Below are 25,000 nucleotides of genomic sequence, written 5' to 3'. Positions count from 1 at the left end.
TCCTTGTTTGCCAATCAACACAATATAAAGTCTGTGAATGTAGCATGTAGCATGTAGCATCTCCATACAGGAAGTAACTCATCCTTGTTTGCCAATCAACACATTATAAAGTCTGTGAATGTAGCATGTAGCATGTAGCATCTCCATTCAGGAAGTAACTCATCCTTGTTTGCCAATCAACACAATATAAAGTCTGTGAATGTAGCATGTAGCATGTAGCATCTCCATACAGGAAGTAACTCATCCTTGTTTGCCAATCAACACATTATAAAGTCTGTGAATGTAGCATGTAGCATGTAGCATCTCCATACAGGAAGTAACTCATCCTTGTTTGCCAATCAACACATTATAAAGTCTGTGAATGTAGCATGTAGCATGTAGCATCTCCATACAGGAGGTAACTCATCCTTGTTTGCCAATCAACACAAGATAAAGTCTGTGAATGTAGCATGTAGCATGTAGCATCTCCATACAGGAAGTAACTCATCCTTGTTTGCCAATCAACACATTATAAAGTCTGTGAATGTAGCATGTAGCATGTAGCATCTCCATACAGGAAGTAACTCATCCTTGTTTGCCAATCAACACAATATACAGTCTGTGAATGTAGCATGTAGCATCTCCATACAGGAGGTAACTCATCCTTGTTTGCCAATCAACACATTATAAAGTATGTGAATGTAGCATGTAGCATGCAGCATCTCCATACAGGAGGTAACTCATCCTTGTTTGCCAATCAACACATTATAAAGTCTATGAATGTAGCATGTAGCATGTAGCATCTCCATACAGGAAGTAACTCATCCTTGTTTGCCAATCAACACAATATAAAGTCTGTGAATGTAGCATGTAGCATGTAACATCTCCATACAGGAAGTAACTCATCCTTGTTTGCCAATCAACACAATATAAAGTCTGTGAATGTAGCATGTAGCATGTAGCATCTCCATTCAGGAAGTAACTCATCCTTGTTTGCCAATCAACACATTATACAGTCTGTGAATGTAGCATGTAGCATCTCCATACAGGAAGTAACTCATCCTTGTTTGCCAATCAACACAATGTAAAGTCTGTGAATGTAGCATGTAGCATGTAGCATCTCCATACAGGAGGTAACTCATCCTTGTTTGCCAATCAACACATTATAAAGTATGTGCATGTAGCATGTAGCATGTAGCATCTCCATACAGGAAGTAACTCATCATTGTTTGCCAATCAACACAATATAAAGTCTGTGAATGTAGCATGTAGCATCTCCATACAGGAAGTAACTCATCCTTGTTTGCCAATCAACACAAGATAAAGTCTGTGAATGTAGCATGTAGCATCTCCATACAGGAAGTAACTCATCCTTGTTTGCCAATCAACACATTATAAAGTATGTGAATGTAGCATGTAGCATGTAGCATCTCCATACAGGAAGTAACTCATCCTTGTTTGCCAATCAACACATTATAAAGTATGTGAATGTAGCATGTAGCATGTAGCATCCGCATACAGGAAGTAACTCATCCTTGTTTGCCAATCAACACAAGATAAAGTCTGTGAATGTAGCATGTAGCATGTAGCATCTCCATACAGGAAGTAACTCATCCTTGTTTGCCAATCAACACATTATAAAGTATGTGAATGTAGCATGTAGCATGTAGCATCTCCATACAGGAAGTAACTCATCCTTGTTTGCCAATCAACACAATATAAAGTATGTGAATGTAGCATGTAGCATCTCCATTCAGGAAGTAACTCATCCTTGTTTGCCAATCAACACAATGTAAAGTATGTAAATGTAGCATGTAGCATCTCCATACAGGAAGTAACTCATCATTGTTTGCCAATCAACACAATATAAAGTCTGTGAATGTAGCATGTAGCATCTCCATACAGGAAGTAACTCATCCTTGTTTGCCAATCAACACAAGATAAAGTCTGTGAATGTAGCATGTAGCATCTCCATACAGGAAGTAACTCATCCTTGTTTGCCAATCAACACATTATAAAGTATGTGAATGTAGCATGTAGCATGTAGCATCTCCATACAGGAAGTAACTCATCCTTGTTTGCCAATCAACACATTATAAAGTCTGTGAATGTAGCATGTAGCATCTCCATTCAGGAAGTAACTCATCCTTGTTTGCCAATCAACACATTATAAAGTCTGTGAATGTAGCATGTAGCATGAAGCATCTCCATTCAGGAAGTAACTCATCCTTGTTTGCCAATCAACACAATATAGTCTGTGAATGTAGCATGTAGCATCTCCATTCAGGAGGTAACTCATCCTTGTTTGCCAATCAACACAATATAAAGTCTGTGAATGTAGCATGTAGCATGTAGCATGTAGCATCTCCATTCAGGAAGTAACTCATCCTTGTTTGCCAATCAACACAATATAGTCTGTGAATGTAGCATGTAGCATCTCCATTCAGGAGGTAACTCATCCTTGTTTGCCAATCAACACAATATAAAGTCTGTGAATGTAGCATGTAGCATGTAGCATCTCCATACAGGAAGTAACTCATCCTTGTTTTCCAATCAACACAATATAAAGTCTGTGAATGTAGCATGTAGCATCTCCATTCAGGAAGTAACTCATCCTTGTTTGCCAATCAACACATTATAAAGTCTGTGAATGTAGCATGTAGCATGTAGCATCTCCATACAGGAAGTAGCTCATCCTTGTTTGCCAATCAACACATTATACAGTCTGTGAATGTAGCATGTAGCATGTAGCATCCCCATACAGGAAGTAACTCATCCTTGTTTGCCAATCAACACAATATAAAGTATGTGAATGTAGCATGTAGCATCTCCATTCAGGAGGTAACTCATCCTTGTTTGCCAATCAACACATTATACAGTCTGTGAATGTAGCATGTAGCATCTCCATACAGGAAGTAACTCATCCTTGTTTGCCAATCAACACAATATAAAGTATGTGAATGTAGCATGTAGCATCTCCATTCAGGAGGTAACTCATCCTTGTTTGCCAATCAACACAAGATAAAGTCTGTGAATGTAGCATGTAGCATGTAGCATGTAGCATCTCCATACAGGAAGTAACTCATCCTTGTTTGCCAATCAACACAATATAAAGTCTGTGAATGTAGCATGTAGCATGTCCAAACAGGAAGTAACTCATCCTTGTTTGCCAATCAACACATTATACAGTCTGTGAATGTAGCATGTAGCATGTAGCATGTAGCATCTCCATACAGGAAGTAACTCATCCTCGTTTGCCAATCAACACATTATACAGTCTGTGAATGTAGCATGTAGCATGTAGCATCTCCATACAGGAAGTAACTCATCCTTGTTTGCCAATCAACACAATATAAAGTCTGTGAATGTAGCATGTAGCATGTAGCATCTCCATTCAGGAAGTAACTCATCATTGTTTGCCAATCAACACATTATAAAGTATGTGAATGTAGCATGTAGCATCTCCATACAGGAAGTAACTCATCCTTGTTTGCCAATCAACACAATATAAAGTCTGTGAATGTAGCATGTAGCATGTAGCATCTCCATACAGGAAGTAACTCATCCTTGTTTGCCAATCAACACAATATAAAGTCTGTGAATGTAGCATGTAGTATGTAGCATCTCCATTCAGGAAGTAACTCATCCTTGTTTGCCAATCAACACAATATAAAGTCTGTGAATGTAGCATGTAGCATCTCCATACAGGAAGTAACTCATCCTTGTTTGCCAATCAACACAATATAATGTCTGTGAATGTAGCATGTAGCATGTAGCATCTCCATTCAGGAAGTAACTCATCCTTGTTTGCCAATCAACACAATATAAAGTCTGTGAATGTAGCATGTAGCATCTCCATACAGGAAGTAACTCATCCTTGTTTGCCAATCAACACAATATAAAGTCTGTGAATGTAGCATGTAGCATGTAGCATGTCCAAACAGGAAGTAACTCATCCTTGTTTGCCAATCAACACATTATACAGTCTGTGAATGTAGCATGTAGCATGTAGCATGTAGCATCTCCATACAGGAAGTAACTCATCCTCGTTTGCCAATCAACACATTATACAGTCTGTGAATGTAGCATGTAGCATGTAGCATCTCCATACAGGAAGTAACTCATCCTTGTTTGCCAATCAACACAATATAAAGTCTGTGAATGTAGCATGTAGCATGTAGCATCTCCATTCAGGAAGTAACTCATCATTGTTTGCCAATCAACACATTATAAAGTATGTGAATGTAGCATGTAGCATCTCCATACAGGAAGTAACTCATCCTTGTTTGCCAATCAACACAATATAAAGTCTGTGAATGTAGCATGTAGCATGTAGCATCTCCATACAGGAAGTAACTCATCCTTGTTTGCCAATCAACACAATATAAAGTCTGTGAATGTAGCATGTAGTATGTAGCATCTCCATTCAGGAAGTAACTCATCCTTGTTTGCCAATCAACACAATATAAAGTCTGTGAATGTAGCATGTAGCATCTCCATACAGGAAGTAACTCATCCTTGTTTGCCAATCAACACAATATAATGTCTGTGAATGTAGCATGTAGCATGTAGCATCTCCATTCAGGAAGTAACTCATCCTTGTTTACCAATCAACACATTATAAAGTATGTGAATGTAGCATGTAGCATGTAGCATCTCCATACAGGAAGTAACTCATCCTTGTTTGCCAATCAACACATTATAAAGTATGTGAATGTAGCATGTAGCATGTAGCATCCGCATACAGGAAGTAACTCATCCTTGTTTGCCAATCAACACAAGATAAAGTCTGTGAATGTAGCATGTAGCATGTAGCATCTCCATACAGGAAGTAACTCATCCTTGTTTGCCAATCAACACAATATAAAGTATGTGAATGTAGCATGTAGCATCTCCATTCAGGAAGTAACTCATCCTTGTTTGCCGATCAACACAATATAAAGTCTGTGAATGTAGCATGTAGCATCTCCATTCGGGAAGTAACTCATCATTGTTTGCCAATCAACACATTATAAAGTCTGTGAATGTAGCATGTAGCATGTAGCATCTCCATACAGGAAGTAACTCATCATTGTTTGCCAATCAACACAATATAAAGTCTGTGAATGTAGCATGTAGCATCTCCATTCAGGAAGTAACTCATCCTTGTTTGCCAATCAACACATTATAAAGTCTGTGAATGTAGCATGTAGCATCTCCATTCAGGAAGTAACTCATCCTTGTTTGCCAATCAACACATTATAAAGTATGTGAATGTAGCATGTAGCATGTAGCATCTCCATTCAGGATGTAACTCATCCTTGTTTGCCAATCAACACATTATAAAGTATGTGAATGTAGCATGTAGCATGTAGCATCTCCATACAGGAAGTAACTCATCCTTGTTTGCCAATCAACACATTATAAAGTATGTGAATGTAGCATGTAGCATGTAGCATCTCCATACAGGAGGTATGGAGATGGTCCCCCAGAGAGTAAGAAGATGTAGCAGGTGGGATCTGTGATAAGACACTTTGGTGCTTTTTTCTTTGACCTTCTTTTACCTTCTTTATCTACTTCTTAACTTACTTACTTTTGACAGTCTTTGCAAACTTCATAAATTATTGTTTCTTCTCTAATTGACTTCTTACCTTATTTTACCTACTTATTACTTTCTATTACCTACTTATTACTTTCTATTACCTACTTATTAATTTCTATTACCTACTTTTAACCAGAACTTCTGTTTTTTTTTACCTCATTACTTTCTTTTGCCTAGTTTTTCTTTTATCTACTTTTTACTTTACTTTACCTAATTTTATATACTTATTACCTTATTTTACTTATGTTATATTTTCCTTTTTTTTAATCTACAGTACTTCTTACTTTATTTTATGTACTTTAGCCTTTGTTTTCCTCCTTTTCTACCTCATTATTACCTTCTTTTACATACTTTCAACCTTCTTATTCCTACCATTTATACCACCTTCTTTTATCTACTTCTTACTTTATTTAACCTACTTTTTACTTTCCCTTGCATACTTATTACCTAATGTTACCCACTGTTAGTGTTTTATTACCTACTTTTTTTTACTTCATTACCTTATTTTGCCTACTTCTTAATGTATTTTTTCCTTTCATCTACTTTTTACTTTTCTTACCTACTTCTTTTTTTCTTTGTTCTTCTTTTATCTACTTCTTACCTTATTTTACCTACTTTTTATCTTTTTTATTTTTACCTTTTTTGACTTTCATTTACCTACATTTTTACCTCCGTATTACCTTTTTTCCCCAATTCTTACATTCTTTTTTCTTCTATCTACTTCTTACCTTATTTTACCTACTTTTTTTTTGTTTTTTACCTTTTTTTACCTTCATTTACCTACATTTTACCTCCGTATTACCTTTTTTCCCCACTTCTTACATTCTTTTTTCTTCTATCTACTTCTTACCTTATTTTACCTACTTTTTATCTTCTTTTTATCATGTTTTCCTTTATTTTTTCCTTCCTTTATCTACTTATTACCTGATTGTACCTACCTTTTACATTATTTGACCTTCTTTACATACCTATTATTGTACTTTATCTACTTTTGACCTTCTTTTACCTTTTTTTCTTACAATTTTACCAATTATTACCTTATTTTGCCTTCTTTTAATGTCTTACCTTAATTTACCTACTTTTATATCTTTTTTTGACCTTCTTTTACATATTTCTTACCCATTTTACCAATCATTACCTTCTTTTACCTTTGCCTACTTCTTCATTTTGCTGTCTTTTAATGTCTTACCTTATTTTACTTACTTTCTTACCTTCTTTAACATACTTTATTTACCCATTTTACCAATTATTACCTTCTTTTACCTTTGCCTACTTCTTTATTTTCCTTCTTTTAACATCTTACCTCATTTTACTTACTTTCTTACCTTCTTTGACATACTTCATTTACCCATTTTACCAACTATTACCTTCTTTTACCTTTGCCTACTTCTTTATTTTGCTGTCTTTTAATGTCTTACCTTATTTTACCTACTTTTATACCTTCTTTGACCTTCTTTTACATACTTTTTTTTAACCAATTTGACCAATTATTACCTTATGTTGCCTTCTTTTAATTCCTTTCCTTATTTTACCTGCTTTTATACCTTCTTTTATTTTAGCAATTATTACCTTCTTTTACCTTTGCCTAATTCTTTATTTTGGCTTCTGTTAATGTCTTACTTTATTTTATTTACTTTCTTACCTTCTTTAACATACTTTATTTACCCATTTTACCAATTATAGCCTTCTTTTACCTTTGCCTACTTCTTTATTTCGCCTTCTTTTAACGTATTACCTTATTTTACTTATTTTTTTACCTTCTTTGACATACTTTATTTACCCATTTTACCAATTATTATCTTCTTTTAACTTTTCCTCCTTCTTTATTATGCCGTCTTTTAATATCTTACCTTATTTTACCTACTTTTATACCTTCTTTGACCTTCTTTTACATACTTTTACATACCCAATTTACCAATTATTACCTTCTTTTACCTTCTTTTGCCTATTTCTTTCATTATTTTGCCTTCTTTTAATGTATTATCTTATTTTACCCACTTTTTTACCTTCTTTTACAAACTTTTTTTTTACCCATTTTACAAATGATTACCTTCTTTTACCTTTGCCTACTTCTTTATTCTGCCTTCTTTAAATGTCTTACCTTATTTTACCTACTTGTTTACCCTCTTTTACATACTTATGACCTTATTTTACCCACTTGAATTTCCCTCTGGGTCAATTGCAAATCTATTAATCTACTTTTTACTTAATTTTACCTGCTTTTAAGCCTCTTTTACCTTCTTTTACTACTACATTCAAATGTCCTCTTACTACTTCTGACCATACCTGACTAACGTGTGCTGGGTATTAGTCATACATGGGAGTGCGTGGTAACCACGGTAACCAGAGGACCGCCTGTAGTCCAGGCATGGTTGCTAACCAGTGCTGTGGAAACATCTCACCAATGCACTCGGTTCTAGTGGAGCTGGGCTCGAAGCCGTCGTTGCACTCGCAGCTGTAACTTCCCACCGTGTTGACGCAGCGTCCGTTCTTGCAGATGCCGGGTTTGGCTCGGCACTCGTTCAGGTCTGCAGGGCACAGGAGGACATCCAGGGTTGGAGTACAACGTTAAAAACACACCACTTCTTGCTAAAAGGCGTCTTAATGCAGTCATTTCTGTTTTGCCGTAGTCAGGAAGCAGTCTTTGCCATTAGGTTGAATGTGCCAGTTGTTGCGCCATACAAGGTGTTAATACTGTAAGTATTGCCCTGACTACACATCAGCTGTTTGATTGTTCGTGCATCTTTGTTGTACTGTTCATTAACACATTTGGCGGTGTTGCAATGGCCGTGTAAAATCGCTGATGCTAATCAGTACCTTGCCTATGGCTATGTACAGGTACATTTGTTTTTATTTTTAATAAATTAGCATTTTTTATTTTTTGGAACTTTTCACATTGTCATTATGGGTTATTGTGTGTAGAATTTTGAGGACAAGTATACATTTATTACATTTTGAAATGAGGCTGTAATATAACAAAATGTGGAAAAAGATGTGAATACTTTCATACTTTTTGTTTTTACCCATTTGATCAATTATTGCCTTCTTTTACTTTATTTTGTCTACTTCCTTCTTTATTTTGCCTTCTTTAATATCTTACCTTATTTTACCTACTTTTATACCTTCTTTTACATAATTTTTTTTACCCATTTTGCCAATGATTACCTTGTTTTACCTTTGCCTACTTCTTTATTTTGCCTTCTTTTAATGTCTTACCTTATTTTACCTACTTTTTATCTTCTTTTATTTATTTATTTTACCTTTTTTGACCTTCATTTACCTAAATGTTTACCTCCTTATTACCTTATTTTTCCCACTTTTACTTCTTGCCGTATTTTACCTACTTTTTATTTTATTTTTAAAATGTTTTCCATAATTTTTTCCTTCTTTTATCTACTTATTACCTTATTTTACCCACCTTTTACATTCTTTGACCTTCTTTACATACCTATTATTATATATATTATTATATTTAAACCTTCTTTGATCTTTTTTTACATCCTTTTTTTAACCAATTTGACCGATTATTACCTTATTTTGCCTTCTTTTAATGTCTTACCTTATTGTATCTACTTTTATACCTTCTTTGACCTTTTTTGCATACTTTATTGACCCATTTAACCCATTATTACCTTATTTTACCTTTGCCTACTTCTTTATTTTGCCTCCTTTTAATGTCTTACCTTATTTTACCTACTTTTATACCTTCTTTGACTTTCTTTTACATACTTTTTACCCATTTTATCCATTTATTACCTTTTGTTCACCTTTACCTACTTCTTTATTTTGCCTTCTTTTAATGTCTTACCTTATTTTGACTACTTTTTATCTTTTTTGTTTACCTTTTTTTACCTTCATTTACCTACATGTTTACCTCCTTATTACCTTTTTTTCCCCACTTCTTACATTCTTTTTACTTCTATCTACTTCTTACCATATGTTACCTACTTTTTATTTTCTTTTTAAAAATGTTTCCTTAATTTCTTCCTTCTTTTATCTACTTATTACATTATTTCACCTCCCCTTTACATTCTTTGACCTTCTTTACATAGCTATTATTGTATTTTAACTATTTTTGACCTTCTTTGACCTTTGTTGCATACTTTATTTACCCATTTAACCAATTATTACCTTCTTTTACCTTTGCCTACTTCTTTATTTTGCCTTCTTTTAATGTCTTACCTTATTTTACCTACTTGAGTCAGGACCAGGTCTGAAACCGGGCAACAAAAGTCTGTAAATCAGGTACTGAACAAAGACTGTGACTACTTACACTACGTACAGGTGATTTTTTTAATTGTAATTTTTTTAAATAAATTAGCTTTTTTTTTTTTTACTTTTCACATTGTCATTATGGGTGTTTGTGTGTAGAATTTTGAGGACAAGTGTACATTTATTCCATTTTGAAATAAGGCTGTAACATAACAAAATGTGGAAAAAGCTGTATATACTTTCTGAATGCACTGTAGATACCAAATGTGATACTGGTGGTCCCGCCTCCACCCACAGAGACAAAAATACATTTTGATCTATGGGAGAAGTGCGAAGGCGACCGTATACGTGATGAAAAAGTTGCTTCCTTACCCATGCATCCCTCTCCGTCCGGCCGGCGCTGCATGCCGGGCGGGCAAATACACATGAAGGTCCCGATCAGGTTCTTGCAGGTCATCCCCTTGGAGTCGCAGTCATCCAGACCCTCGGAACACTCGTCCTGGTCTGGCGGAGGAACCAGAAAGGTTAAACACGTGTCGGCGGAGGCGGCGCGACGTGCTCACCTCGACACATGCGCTGGTCGTCCCGCAGCACGTAGCCGGCGGGACACATGCACTCGTACGCGCCGAAGGTGTTGACGCAGCGGAAGGCGCACAGCAGGGGGTTCTTGGAGCACTCGTTGATGTCTGCAGCCAGGAAGCAAGAACGCTTATTGGCATTTTGTTATTAAAAATAAAAATAAAAAATTGAAGTGTGGATGGCAAACCTTCGCAGGTCATCATGGGTCCTGGTTCGAAACCCTCCTGGCACGAACACTCGAAGCCTCCGACCACGTTGGTGCAGGTTCCGTTCCCACACGGGTTCCCGATGGAACACTCGTCAGTGTCTGGAGGGACGATGAACGTCAACAACTTGGTTTCATTCTTTTAGGATGACATCTAAACACGACTCTTAGTCAAAGTCCAAAGTACAAACACATGTAATGTACTTGAATCATTAATTATATTGATTTGTAATAATAATAATCAAATGATGGGAAATAAGAATAATAAAAATAATAACAAACAATTCAAACTAAAAATATGTTGTCTTTTTAAAATGATATCCAGTGCCCTAACAATGCTGACATTTTCTGTATTTTGTAAATGTATATGTTTCTAAATATTTTTTTATTTTACTATTAATAACTTATATAAAAGTATTAAATAAAGTTAATCATAAATCACTCAAATAAAGGTAGTCTTTATTCAAATTGTATTTTATTTTTTTGTGTGCTTTTATTTTTTGCTTTTGTATTTATACTTTTCTGTGTATTTTTAATTAGTTTTTTAAATTATACTGTCAATTTATATATAAATATTATAACAAAATAATGGTAAGACATCACAAGGTACTAAGTACTCAAAAACATCATTTATTCATGTAGTTTTTTACTGTCATTATTTTTATGTGCTTTTATTTATGTATTTTTGGCTGAAGGACTTTACATTCGCTATATAAATAAATATGTATTTTTTGTATTTATACTTTTCTATGTATTTTCAATTAGTTTAGTTTTTTAAAATTATACTTTTAATAATTTAGTTTTTTAAATGATACTGTTAATATATATATATATATATATATATATATATATATATATATATATATATATATATATATATATATATATATATATATATATATATATAGATTAACAGTAAATTGTATGTATATATATGTATATATATATATCGTGTATATATATATATATATATATATATATATATATATATATATATATATATATATTCAAGTATTATAACATAATGTCAATATATGACATAAATAAAGGTAGTAGGTAATTTATACTTCTCAATGTATTTTAATTAGTTTAGTTTTTTTGATTATACTGTAAATATATATATATATATATATATATATATATTTACAGTATATATATATATATATATGTATATATATATAATTTTTTACAGTATAATTACAACACTGAACTAATTAATACATATATATATATATATATATATATATATGTATATATATATAATTTTTTTTACAGTATAATTACAACACTGAACTAATAATATATATATATATATATATATATATATATATATATATATATATATTAATTAGTTCAGTGTTGTAATTATACTGTAAAAAAATTATATAAATATATATATATATTGTAAATATATATATATATATATATATATATTTACAGTATAATCAAAAAAACTAAACTAATTAAAATACATTGAGAAGTATAAATACATAAAATAAAAGCACATTACCTACTACCTTTATTTATGTCATATATTGACATTATGTTATAATACTTGAATATATATGTATATATATATATATATATATATATATATATATATATATATATATATATATATAGAAATATATATATACGATATATATATATATATACATATATATATATATACATACAATATATATATATAAGTATTATAACGAAATAATGGTAATAATACATCACATAGATAAAGGTAATAAGTATTCAAAAACATTATTAATTTGTGTAGTTTTTCACTGTCATTATTTTTATGTGCTTTTATGAATGTATATTTTGTATTTATACTCTTAATTAGTTTAGTTATTTTATTATATTGTTTATGTATAAAAAATATTATGAAATAAATATTATGTTATATATTTTATATATATTATATATTAGTTCTTTAGTTTTTATTTTCATTATTTTTGAATGTATTTTTTATTATTTATTTTTCTGTATTTACATTGTTTGATTTATTTATAATTAGTTTAGTTTTTTAATTATACTATTAAGTATTATTATGAAATAAAGTTAGTAGGTATTCAAAAACATTATTTCCGTATTTGTTTTCATTATTTTTGAATGTGCTTTTATTTATGCATTGTTTTGTATTTATATTTTTCTATGTGTTTTTATTAGTTTAGTTTTGAACTATACAGTTAAAATTTCCTAATATTTCTTACCGATACAGTTGACTCCAGTGTAGTCCAGGTTGTATCCAAAGGGACATTCGCAGCGGAACGATCCATCAGTGTTGATGCAGATACCATTCTGGCAGATACCTGGATTGTCCAGACACTCGTTCATGTCTGCAGGACAACCAAGTGGTATGTTTATATATATATATATATATAAACGTAAAATAAGAAAAATAAGGTAACAAGGTAAATGAAAGATAAAAATTGTTAAACAGATAGTAAATAAGGTTGAAAGAAAGTTAAATAGAAAGTAAAACAAAGTTTAAAAAGGAATATAGAAGACAAAACAAGGTAAACGACAGTCAAAGAAGGTAAATGAAAGAAATCAAAGAAACGAATTGACAGTTGACTCGATTACTAAAACAATCGATTGCTGTTTTTTAGTGAAGAAAAAAGTTTTACTAATTTAGTGAAGAAAAAAGTTTTACTAATTATGTGAAGAAAAAAGTTTTACTAATCAAGGGAAGAAAAAAGTGTTACTAATTTAGTGAAAAAAAATGTTTTACTAATTTAGTGAAAAAAAATGTTTTACTAATTTAGTGAAGAAAAAAGTTTTACTAATTTAGTGAAGAAAAAAGTTTTACTAATTTAGGGAAGAAAAAAGTTTTACTAATTTAGTGAAGAAAAAAGTTTTACTAATCAAGGGAAGAAAAAAGTGTAACTAATTTAGTGAAAAAAGTGTTTTACTAATTTAGTGAAAAAAAATGTTTTACTAATTTAGTGAAAAAAAATGTTTTACTAATTTAGTGAAGAAAAAAGTTTTACTAATTATGTGAAGAAAAAAGTTTTACTAATTTAGGGAAGAAAAAAGTTTTACTAGTTTAGTGAAGAAAAAAGTGTTACTAATTTAGTGAAGAAAAAAGTTTTACTAATTTAGTGAAGAAAAAAGTTTTACTAATCAAGGGAAGAAAAAAGTGTAACTAATTTAGTGAAAAAAAATGTTTTACTAATTTAGTGAAAAAAAATGTTTTACTAATTTAGTGAAGAAAAAAGTTTTACTAATTATGTGAGGAAAAAAGTTTTACTAATTTAGTGAAGAAAAAAGTTTTACTAATTTAGTGAAGAAAAAAGTTTACTAATTTAGTGAAGAAAAAAGTTTTACTAATTATGTGAAGAAACATTTTTACTAATCAAGGGAAGAAAAAAGTTTAACTGATTTAGTGAAGAAAAAAGTTTTACTAATTTAGTGAAGAAAAAAGTTTTACTAATTATGTGAAGAAAAAAGTTTTACTAATCAAGGGAAGAAAAAAGTGTAACTAATTTAGTGAAAAAAAAAAGTTTTACTAATTTAGTGAAAAAAAATGTTTTACTAATTTAGTGAAGAAAAAAGTTTTACTAATTATGTGAAGAAAAAAGTTTTACTAATCAAGGGAAGAAAAAAGTGTAACTAATTTAGTGAAAAAAAAATGTTTTACTAATTTAGTGAAGAAAAAAGTTTGACTAATTATGTGAAGAAAAAAGTTTTACTAATTATATGAAGAAACATTTTTACTAATCAAGGGAAGAAGAAAGTTTAACTAATTTAGTGAAGAAAAAAGTTTTACTAATTTAGTGAAGAAAAAAGTTTTACTAATTATGTGAAGAAAAAGGTTTTACTAATTATATGAAGAAACATTTTTACTAATCAAGGGAAGAAGAAAGTTTAACTAATTTAGTGAAGAAAAAAGTTTTACTAATTATGTGAAGAAAAAAGTTTTACTAATCAGCCCGACAGACTTTTATTTTGAAGTTGTCAGAATAAAAGTGGCACTCACCTTCGCGAGCGTTGCCTGGTCCAGGCAGCGCTCCGTGGCCGTACGGACATAAAGTGTTGAAGGCGGCTGGAAAACACCAATAAAACATCACTTTTATGACTTTACAGATGTTGCATGTTGTTGTTGTTGTGAGACGTTAAATGCAGTATTGAAAATAATATACACTAAACCACTGATTGCTGATTTATTGCTGGATTTACTCATTTGATTTTGTTAGACAACATTATATCATGCACAAAGTACTGAAATATTAAAATGTTTAAACGTTCAAAAGTTATGAGAAGGTTTGACGTATCGCCGTCACTACACTGGACAAACACTCAAAAGTCGTTTTCTCCTGAACGCAACGTCAAAGTTGCTGTCTTGTCAAACACTGCCCCCCACTGGTCAGCTGCTGCATAACACCTATCATCCAGTACTGATGGCGGAGGAGAAACGTCAGTGTCTTCTCAGCCATGATATCATCCGATATCGTTACACCTTATCAGTATCGATGTTCTGACGGGATCATTACTATTAATCCGTTAAATTGGACATTAATAATCACTAGCTTTATTTTTATTGTATGGTATTGCTGCCACTTTATTAATCATTGTTGTTATTATAAAAGTCAATTTAGTTGTTTTTAGAACAATTTAATGCTAATAATGTTAATAAAAAAAAGTCAATGCATTTATCATTTAAAATCATTACAAACATATTTTATTATACACACATTTTATTTTCTTAAAAAAATATATGTTCAATCAGTTCAAGTTCATGTTGTCCACCCTGGTGGACATTTCACTAACTTCCTGCCAATATATATTTTTTTTAATGTTTGTTTTTTTGGTTTTTAAAATGTCCTAAAAATGTTGTGAGGAATAAAGTTGTCAAAGAAAAAAAGTTTTAAGTTTATAAGGAAACATTCCTAGAAATCTAGCGAAAGAAAAAGGTGTACAAATTTTGTGAGAAATAAAGTCATGTTAATTTTCAGAGAATTAAAGTTTTATTTTGCGAGAAAATTGTTTTACTTATTAAGTGAAGAAAAAGTTTTACTAATCAAGTGAAGAAAAAGTTTTACTAATTAAGTGAAGAAAAAAGTTTTACTAATCAAGTGAATAAAAAGTTTTACTAATTAAGTGAAGAAAAACATTTTACTAATTAAGTGAAGAAAAAAGTTTTACTAATTAAGTGAAGAAAAAAGTTTGACTAATTTAGTGAAGAAAAAAGTTTGACTAATTTAGTGAAGAAAAAAGTTTCACTAATTTAGTGAAAAACAATGTTTTACTAATTATGTGAAGAAAAAAGTTTTACTAATTTAATGAAGAAAAAAGTTTTACTAATTTAGGGAAGAAAAAAGTTTTACTAATTAATTGAAGAAAAAAGTTTTACTAATTTAATGAAGAAAAAAGTTTTACTAATTTAATAAAGAAAACCGTTTTTCTTATTTAAGGAAGAAAAAAGTTGTAGTAATTTAGTGAAGAAAAAAGTTTTACTAATTATGTGAAGAAAAATGTTTTACTAATTAATTTAAGAAAATGTTTTTACTAATTTAGTGAAGAAAAAAGTTTTACTAATTTAATGAAGAAAAACGTTTTACCAATTTAATGAAGAAAAAAGTTTTACTAATTTAATGAAGAAAAAAGTTTTACTATTATGTGAAGAAAAAATTTTACTAATCAAGGGAAGAAAAAAGTTTTGCTAATTTAGTGGAAAAAAAAGTTTTACTAATTTAGTGAAGAAAAAAGTTTTACTAATATGTGAAGACAAAAGCTTTACTAATCAAATGAAGAAAAAAGTTTTACTAATTTAGTGAAGAAAAAAGTTTTACTAATTTAGGGAAGAAAAAGTTTTACTAATTACAGTATGTGAAGAAAAATGTTTTACTAATTAATTGAAGAAAAACGTTTTACTAATTTAGTGAAGAAAAAAGTTTTACTAATTTAGTGAAGAAAAAAGTTTTACTGATTTAGTGAAGAAAAAAGTTTTACTAATTATGTGAAGAAAAAAGTTTTACTAATCAAGGGAAGAAAAAAGTGTTACTAATTTAGTGAAAAAAAAAATGTTTTACTAATTTAGTGAAAAAAAATGTTTTACTAATTTAGTGAAGAAAAAAGTTTTACTAATCAAGGGAAGAAAAAAGTTTTACTAATTTAGTGAAAAAAAAGGTTTTACTAATTTAGTGAAGAAAAAAGTTTTACTAATTTAGTGAAGAAAAAAGTTTTACTAATTTAGGGAAGAAAAAAGTTTTACTAATTACAGTATGTGAAGAAAAATGTTTTACTAATTAATTGAAGAAAAAAGTTTTACTAGTTTAGTGAAGAAAAAAGTTTTACTAATTTAGTGAAGAAAAAAGTTTTACTAATTTAGTGAAAAAAAATGTTTTACTAATTTAGTGAAAAAAAAATGTTTTACTAATTTAGTGAAAAAAAATGTTTTACTAATTTAGTGAAGAAAAAAGTTTTACTAATCAAGGGAAGAAAAAAGTGTAACTAATCAAGGGAAGAAAAAAGTTTTACTAATTTAGTGAAAAAAAAAGTTTTACTAATTTAGTGAAGAAAAAAGTTTTACTAATTATGTGAAGACAAAAGCTTTACAAATCAAGTGAAGAAAAAAGTTTTACTAATTTAGTGAAGAAAAAAGTTTTACTAATTTAATAAAGAAAAAAGTTTTACTAATTTAATGAAGAAAAAAGTTTTACTAATTTAGGGAAGAAAAAAGTTTTACTAATTACAGTATGTGAAGAAAAATGTTTTACTAATTAATTGAAGAAAAAAGTTTTACTAATTTAGTGAAGAAGAAAGTTTTACTAATTTAGTGAAGAAAAAAGTTTTACTAATCAAGGAAGAAAAAAGTGTAACTAATTTAGTGAAAAAAATTGTTTTACTAATTTAGTGAAAAAAAATGTTTTACTAATTTAGTGAAGAAAAAAGTTTTACTAATTTAGCTAACTTGACAGTCTCGTATCAAGCTAGCTTAGCGATTAGCATGCCTTCTTCTCCTGATTTCTTCTCTTGTTTCAAGCTAGCTTAGCGATTAGCACGCCTTCTTCTCGACGTCTAACATGTTTAGCGTCGTCCTCTGGTTGTCCAGTGAAAAAAATAATACTGGGAAGAAACGCACCACAATAGAGAATTATTGAGCTAGGGAGCGGCTCCACACTGCGTATAGACATATGTTTGTATTGATGGATGCTTGATGAGTGTTTGAGCTTGGCTAGAAATGATGTGTGTGGGTGAGTGTTGAGCACCTTCAGTCTCCCGGGGGCACAGCTCACAAGGAAGCCCCCAGCCCTCGCCCGGCATCTTGCTGCAGCAGCACTTGGCCTTGGTGGTGTTGAAGGCCTTGGGCACGGAACACTTGCCCGCCTCGAACTTGGTGAAGCAGAAACTCTCCCGCGTGTCTGCGGCGGACAAAGCGCGGTGAAACACGCCGCTGACGGTAATAAAAGGCGGAGCCTGGTCTCACCGTAGCAGCGGCGTTTGTTGTCGGAGAGCACGAAGCCCGGCTGGCAGGTGCACTGGAAGCTGCCGGGCGAGTTGGTGCAGGTACCGAACTGGCACAGGTTGGGTTCCACCTCGCACTCGTTGATGTCTGCCAAGGAAGAAGACGTCACTGGAATACTTCTTCTTCTAATGAAACACCCACAAATCTACAATAGGAATGGCTCCCCAACTCAGTACTTTTATAGGCACCGACCGAATTATGTCGGTACTTACGGGTACTAACTCATCTAAAATCAAACAGTGCCGTCTTCGAGTACTGAACTCGGTACTTTTATAGGCACCAACCGGATTTCGTCATGTACTCATTTTGTGAAAAAAGGTGTACTTTAGCTATGAAAAAAGTTGTACTATGTTTGTGAAAAAAGGTGGACTCATTTTGTGAAAAAGGGTACTATGTTTGTGAAAAAGTGTGCTATGTTTGTGAAAAAAGGTGTACTCATTTTGTGAAAAAGGGTGTACTATATTTGTGAAAAAAAAGATGTACTCATTTTGTGGAAAAGGGTGTACTATGTTTGTGAAAAAAGGTGTACTCATTTTGTGGAAAAGGGTGTACTATGTTTGTGAAAAAAGTGTACTCATTTTGTGAAAAAGGGTGTACTATTCTGTGAAGAACGGTGTACTATGTTTGTGAAAAAAGGTGTACTATGTTTGTGAAAAAGGGTGTACTACATATCTGTGGAAAAAAGGTGTACTGTTTGTGAAAAAAGGTGGACTCATTTTGTGAAAAAAGACGTAATATATCTGTGAAAAAAGGTGTACGCATTTTGTGAAAAGGGGTGTACTATGTTTGTAAAAAAAAAAGGTGTACTATGTTTGTGAAAAAAGTGTACTCATTTTGTGAAAAATAATGTACTAAAACTGTGAAAAAAGGTGTACTATGTTTGTGAAAAAAGGTGTACTATGTTTGTGAAAAAGGGTGTACTATGTTTGTGAAAAAAGGTGGACTCATTTTGTGAAAAAAAGACGTAATATATCTGTGAAAAAAGGTGTACGCATTTTGTGAAAAAGGGTGTACTATGTTTGTGAAAAAAGTGTACTGTGTTTGTGAAAAAAGGTGTACTCATTTTGTGAAAAGGGGTGTACTATGTTTGTTTAAAAAAGGTGTACTCATTTTGTGAAAAAAAGGTGTACTATGTTTGTGAAAAAAGGTGTACTATGTTTGTGAAAAAGGGTGTACTATATATCTGTGGAAAAAAGGTGTACTATGTTTGTGAAAAAAGGTGGACTCATTTTGTGAAAAAAGACGTAATATATCTGTGAAAAAAGGTGTACGCATTTTGTGAAAAAGGGTGTACTATGTTTGTGAAAAAAAGTGTACTATGTTTGTGAAAAAAGGTGTACTCATTTTGTGAAAAGGGGTGTACTATGTTTGTAAAAAAAAAAGGTGTACTATGTTTGTGAAAAAAGGTGTACTATGTTTGTGAAAAAGGGTGTACTATGCTTGTTAAAAAAAGGTGTACTCATTTTGTGAAAAAAGGTGTACTATGTTTGTGAAAAAGGGTGTACTGTGTTAGTGGAAAAAGGTGTACTATGTTTGTGAAAAAGGGTGTACTACATATCTGTGGAAAAAAGGTGTACTATGTTTGTGAAAAAAGGTGGACTCATTTTGTGAAAAAAAGACGTAATATATCTGTGAAAAAAGGTGTACGCATTTTGTGAAAAAAGGTGTACTATGTTTGTGTGAAAAAGTGTACTATGTTTGTGAAAAAAGGTGTACTCATTTTGTGAAAAGGGGTGTACTATGTTTGTAAAAAAAAAAAGGTGTACTATGTTTGTGAAAAAAGGTATACTATGTTTGTGAAAAGAGTGTACTATGTTTGTGAAAAAAGGTGTACTATATTTGTGAAAAAAGGTGGACTCATTTTGTGAAAAAAGACATAATATATCTGTGAAAAAAGGTGCACGCATTTTGTGAAAGAGGGTGTACTATGTTTGTGAAAAAAAGTGTACTATGTTTGTGAAAAAAGGTGTACTCATTTTGTGAAAAGGGGTGTACTATGTTTGTAAAAAAAAAGTTGTACTATGTTTGTGAAAAAAGGTGTACTATGTTTGTGAAAAAAGGTGTATTATGTTTGTGAAAAAAAGTTTGCTATATCTGTGAAAAAAGGTGTACTATGTTTCTGAAAAAAGGTACTATGTTTGTGAAAAAGGGTGTACTATGTTTGTTAAAAAAAGGTGTACTATGTTTTAAAAAAATGGTGTACTCATTTTGTGAAAAAAGGTGTACTATGTTTGTGAAAAAAGGTGTACTTTGTTTGTGAAAAAGGGTGTACTACATATCTGTGGAAAAAAAGTGTACTATGTTTGTTAAAAAAAGGTGTACTATGTTTGTGAAAAAAGGTGTACTATGTTTGTGAAAAAGGGTGTACTATGTTTGTTAAAAAAAGGTGTACTCATTTTGTGAAAAAAGGTGTACTATGTTTGTGAAAAAAGGTGTACTTTGTTTGTGAAAAAGGGTGTACTACATATCTGTGGAAAAAAAGGTGTACTATGTTTGTGGAAAAAAGGTGGACTCATTTTGTGAAAAAAGACGTAATATATCTGTGGAAAAAAGGTGTACGCATTTTGTGAAAAAGGGTGTACTATGTTTGTGAAAAAAAGTGTACTATGTTTGTGAAAAAAGGTGTACTCATTCTGTGAAAAGGGGTGTACTATGTTTGTAAAAAAAAAAGGTGTACTATGTTTGTGAAAAAAAAGTGTATTATGTTTGTGAAAAAAGGTGTACTATATCTGTGAAAAAGTGTACTATGTTTGTGAAAAAAGGTGTACTATGTTTGTTAAAAAAAGGTGGACTCATTTTGTGAAAAAAGACGTAATATATCTGTGAAAAAAGGTGTACGTATTTTGTGAAAAAGGGTGTACTATGTTTGTGAAAAAAGTGTACTGTGTTTGTGAAAAAAGGTGTACTCATTTTGTGAAAAGGGGTGTACTATGTTTGTTAAAAAAAGGTGTGCTCATTTTGTGAAAAAAGGTGTACTATGTTTGTGAAAAAAGGTGTACTATGTTTGTGAAAAAGGGTGTACTATATCTGTGGAAAAAAGGTGTACTATGTCTGTGAAAAAAGGTGGACTCATTTTGTGAAAAAAGACGTAATATATCTGTGAAAAAGGGTGTACGCATTTTGTGAAAAAGGGTGTACTATGTTTGTGGAAAAAAAGTGTACTATGTTTGTGAAAAAAGTCTACTCATTTTGTGAAAAATAATGTACTATATCTGTGAAAAAAGGTGTACTATGTTTGTGAAAAAAGATGTACTATGTTTGTGAAAAAGGGTGTACTATGTTTGTGAAAAAAGGTGTACTACATATCTGTGAAAAAAAGGTGTACTATGTTTGTGAAAAAAGGTGGACTCATTTTGTGAAAAAAGATGTAATATATCTGTGAAAAAAGGTGTACGCATTTTGTGAAAAAGGGTGTACTATGTTTGTGAAAAAAGTGTACTGTGTTTGTGAAAAAAGGTGTACTCATTTTGTGAAAAGGGGTGTACTATGTTTGTTAAAAAAAGGTGTACTCATTTTGTGAAAAAAAGGTGTACTATGTTTGTGAAAAAAGGTGTACTATGTTTGTGAAAAAGGGTGTACTATATATCTGTGGAAAAAAGGTGTACTATGTTTGTGAAAAAAGGTGGACTCATTTTGTGAAAAAAGACGCAATATATCTGTGAAAAAAGGTGTACGCATTTTGTGAAAAAGGGTGTACTATGTTTGTGGAAAAAAAGTGTACTATGTTTGTGAAAAAAGGTGTACTCATTTTGTGAAAAGGGGTGTACTATGTTTGTAAAAAAAAGGTGTACTATTTTTGTGAAAAAAGGTGTACTATGTTTGTGAAAAATGGTGTACTATGTTTGTTAAAAAAAGGTGTACTCATTTTGTGAAAAAAGGTGTACTATGTTTGTGAAAAAAGGTATACTATGTTTGTGAAAAAGGGTGTACTACATATCTGTGGAAAAAAGGTGTACTATGTTTGTGAAAAAAGGTGGACTCATTTTGTGAAAGAAGACGTAATATACCTGTGAAAAATGGTGTACGCATTTTGTGAAAGTGGGTGTACTATGTTTGTGAAAAAAAGTGTACTATGTTTGTGAAAAAAAGTGTACTATGTTTGTGAAAAAAGGTGTACTCATTTTGTGAAAAGGGGTGTACTATGTTTGTAAAAAAGAAGGTGTACTGTTTGTGAAAAAAGGTGTAATATGTTTGTGAAAAAAGGTGTACTATGTTTGTGAAAAAGGGTACTATGTTTGTGAAAAAGTGTACTATGTTTGTGAAAAAGGGTGTACTATGTTTGTGAAAAAGTGTACTATGTTTGTGAAAAAGGGTGTACTATGTTTGTTAAAAAAAGGTGTACTCATTTTGTGAAAAAGGGTCTACTATGTTTGTGAAAAAGGGTGTACTATGTTTGTAAAAAAAAGTGTACTCATTTTGTGAAAAAGGGTGGACTATGTTTGTGAAAAAAGGTGTACTCTGTTTGTGAAAAAGGGTGTACTATATACGTATCTGTGGAAAAAAGGTGTACTTTGTTTGTAAAAAAGGTGCACTCATTTTGTGAAAAAGGTTGTACTATGTTTGTGAAAAAAGGTGTACGATGTTTGTGAAAAAAGGTGTACTATGTTTGTGAAAAAGGGTGTACTATATATCTGTGGAAAAAAGGTGTACTATGTTTGTGAAAAAAGGTGGACTCATTTTGTGAAAAAAGGTGTACACATTGTGTGAAAAAGGGTGTACTATGTATGTGAAAAAGGGTGTACTCATTTTGTGAAAAAGGGTGTACTCATTTTGTGAAAAAGAGTGTACTATTTGTGAAAAAAGGTGGATTAATGTTTTGAAAAAGGGTGTACTATGATTGTGAAAAAAGGTGTACTATATCTGTGAAAATGTTTTAACAAGTTTTACTAATGAATAAAAAAGCTTCTACTGATTTTCCGGAAAAAAAGTCCCACTAGTTTTGTAAGAAAAGATGTTGTCTACATTTTGTGAGGAACAAAGTAGTATTGGTGTGCTACTTACCGATACATAAAGTAGTATTGGTGTGCTACTTACGATACATAAAGTAGTATTGGTGTGCTACTTACGATACATAAAGTAGTATTGGTGTGCTACTAACCGATACATAAAGTAGTATTGGTGTGCTACTTACCGATACATAAAGTAGTATTGGTGTGCTACTTACCGATACATAAAGTAGTATTGGTGTGTGTCTTACCGATACATAAAGTAGTATTGGTGTGTGTCTTACCGATACATAAAGTAGTATTGGTGTGCTACTAACCGATACATAAAGTAGTAATGGTGTGCTACTTACCGATACATAACGTAGTATTGGTGTGTGTCTTACCGATACATAAAGTAGTAATGGTGTGCTACTTACCGATACATAAAGTAGTATTGGTGTGCTACTTACCGATACATAAAGTAGTATTGGTGTGCTACTTACCGATACATAAAGTAGTAATGGTGTGCTACTTACCGATACATAAAGTAGTATTGGTGTGCTACTTACCGATACATAAAGTAGTATTGGTGTGCTACTTACCGATATATAAAGTAATAATGGTGTGCTACTTACCGATACATAAAGTAGTATTGGTGTGCTACTTACCGATACATAAAGTAGTATTGGTGTGTGTCTTACCGATACATAAAGTAGTATTGGTGTGCTACTTACCGATACATAAAGTAGTATTGGTGTGTGTCTTACTGATACATAAAGTAGTATTGGTGTGCTACTTACGATACATAAAGTAGTATTGGTGTGTGTCTTACTGATACATAAAGTAGTATTGGTGTGCTACTTACCGATACATAAAGTAGTATTGTTGTGCTACTTACCAATACATAAAGTAGTAATGGTGTGCTACTTACCGATACATAAAGTAGTATTGGTGTGCTACTTACCGATACATAAAGTAGTATTGGTGTGCTACTTACCGATACATAAAGTAGTATTGGTGTGTGTCTTACCGATACATAAAGTAGTATTGGTGTGCTACTTACCGATACATAAAGTAGTATTGGTGTGCTACTTACCGATACACTGGTCGTTGTGCACCTCGTAGCCGGGAGGACAGATACACCTGAAGGAGCCGTCCAGGTTCTGACAGGTACCAGGTGAGCAGGTGCCAGGTAGACTCACACACTCATTGATGTCTAAAGTGAGGAAAAGTTTCTGAGTATGTTTTGAAGTATTGTTAGCGTTAAAGCGGTGGTATAGCGCAGACTTACCAGCACAGTTCTTGCCGTCCGGCGTGTTCTCATACCCGTCTAGGCAGAGGCACTGGAAGGAGCCCAGCCCGTTGATGCACTGCCCGTTCCTGCACACCTGACCCTGCAGAGCGCTGCACTCGTCTATGTCTGTGGACCACATAGGACTTGATACTTCATACTCATTTAGTGAAGAAAAAAGTTTTACTAATTTAGTGAAGAAAAAATTTTTACTAATTTAGTGAAGAAAAAATTTTTACTAATTTAGTGAAGAAAAAAGTTTTACTAATTTAGTGAGGAAAAAAGTTTTACTAATTTAATGAAGAAAAAAGTTTTACCAATTTAGTGAAGAAAAAAGTTTTACTAATTATGTGAAGAAAAAAGTTTTACTAATCAAGGGAAGAAAAAAGTGTAACTAATTTAGTGAAGAAAAAAGTTTTACTAATTTAGGGAAGAAAAAAGTTTTACTAATCTAATGAAGAAAAAAGTTTTACCAATTTAATGAAGAAATTTTTTTTACTAATTATGTGAAGAAAAAAGTTTTACTAATCAAGGGAAGAAAAAAGTGTAACTAATTTAGTGAAAAAAAATGTTTTACTAATTTAGTGAAGAAAGAAGTTTTACTAATTTAGTGAAGGAAAAAGTTTTACTAATTTAGTGAAGAAAAAAGTTTTACTAATTTAGTAAGGAAAAAAGTTTTACTAATTTAATGAAGAAAAAAGTTTTACTAATTTAGGGAAGAAAAAGGTTTGACTAATTTAGGGAAGAAAAAAGTTTTACTAAT

General features: G+C 31.5%; 1 protein-coding gene across 1 annotated transcript in view; it reads right to left on the bottom strand.

Annotated features, from left to right (window-relative positions):
* Positions 1-25,000, bottom strand: part of fbn2b (fibrillin 2b) — a 335,304-nt gene that overhangs the window by 22,772 nt on the left and 287,532 nt on the right. The window contains exons 47-56 of the mRNA XM_061976207.1: positions 24,238-24,366; positions 24,043-24,162; positions 17,983-18,108; positions 17,765-17,917; positions 14,533-14,598; positions 12,764-12,889; positions 10,539-10,658; positions 10,336-10,458; positions 10,145-10,276; positions 7,963-8,088 (exon numbers count right to left, since the gene is read on the bottom strand). Of these exons, the coding sequence (XP_061832191.1) occupies positions 7,963-8,088; positions 10,145-10,276; positions 10,336-10,458; positions 10,539-10,658; positions 12,764-12,889; positions 14,533-14,598; positions 17,765-17,917; positions 17,983-18,108; positions 24,043-24,162; positions 24,238-24,366 (1,221 nt within the window). The remainder of the gene's footprint in view (positions 1-7,962; positions 8,089-10,144; positions 10,277-10,335; positions 10,459-10,538; positions 10,659-12,763; positions 12,890-14,532; positions 14,599-17,764; positions 17,918-17,982; positions 18,109-24,042; positions 24,163-24,237; positions 24,367-25,000) is intronic.

Source organism: Nerophis lumbriciformis, linkage group LG14 (genome assembly GCF_033978685.3).
Source record: "Nerophis lumbriciformis linkage group LG14, RoL_Nlum_v2.1, whole genome shotgun sequence".
Taxonomy (NCBI): Eukaryota; Metazoa; Chordata; class Actinopteri; order Syngnathiformes; family Syngnathidae; genus Nerophis; species Nerophis lumbriciformis.
Note: the sequence above shows the minus strand (reverse complement) of the source record. Positions and strands in the feature narration are given on the sequence as shown.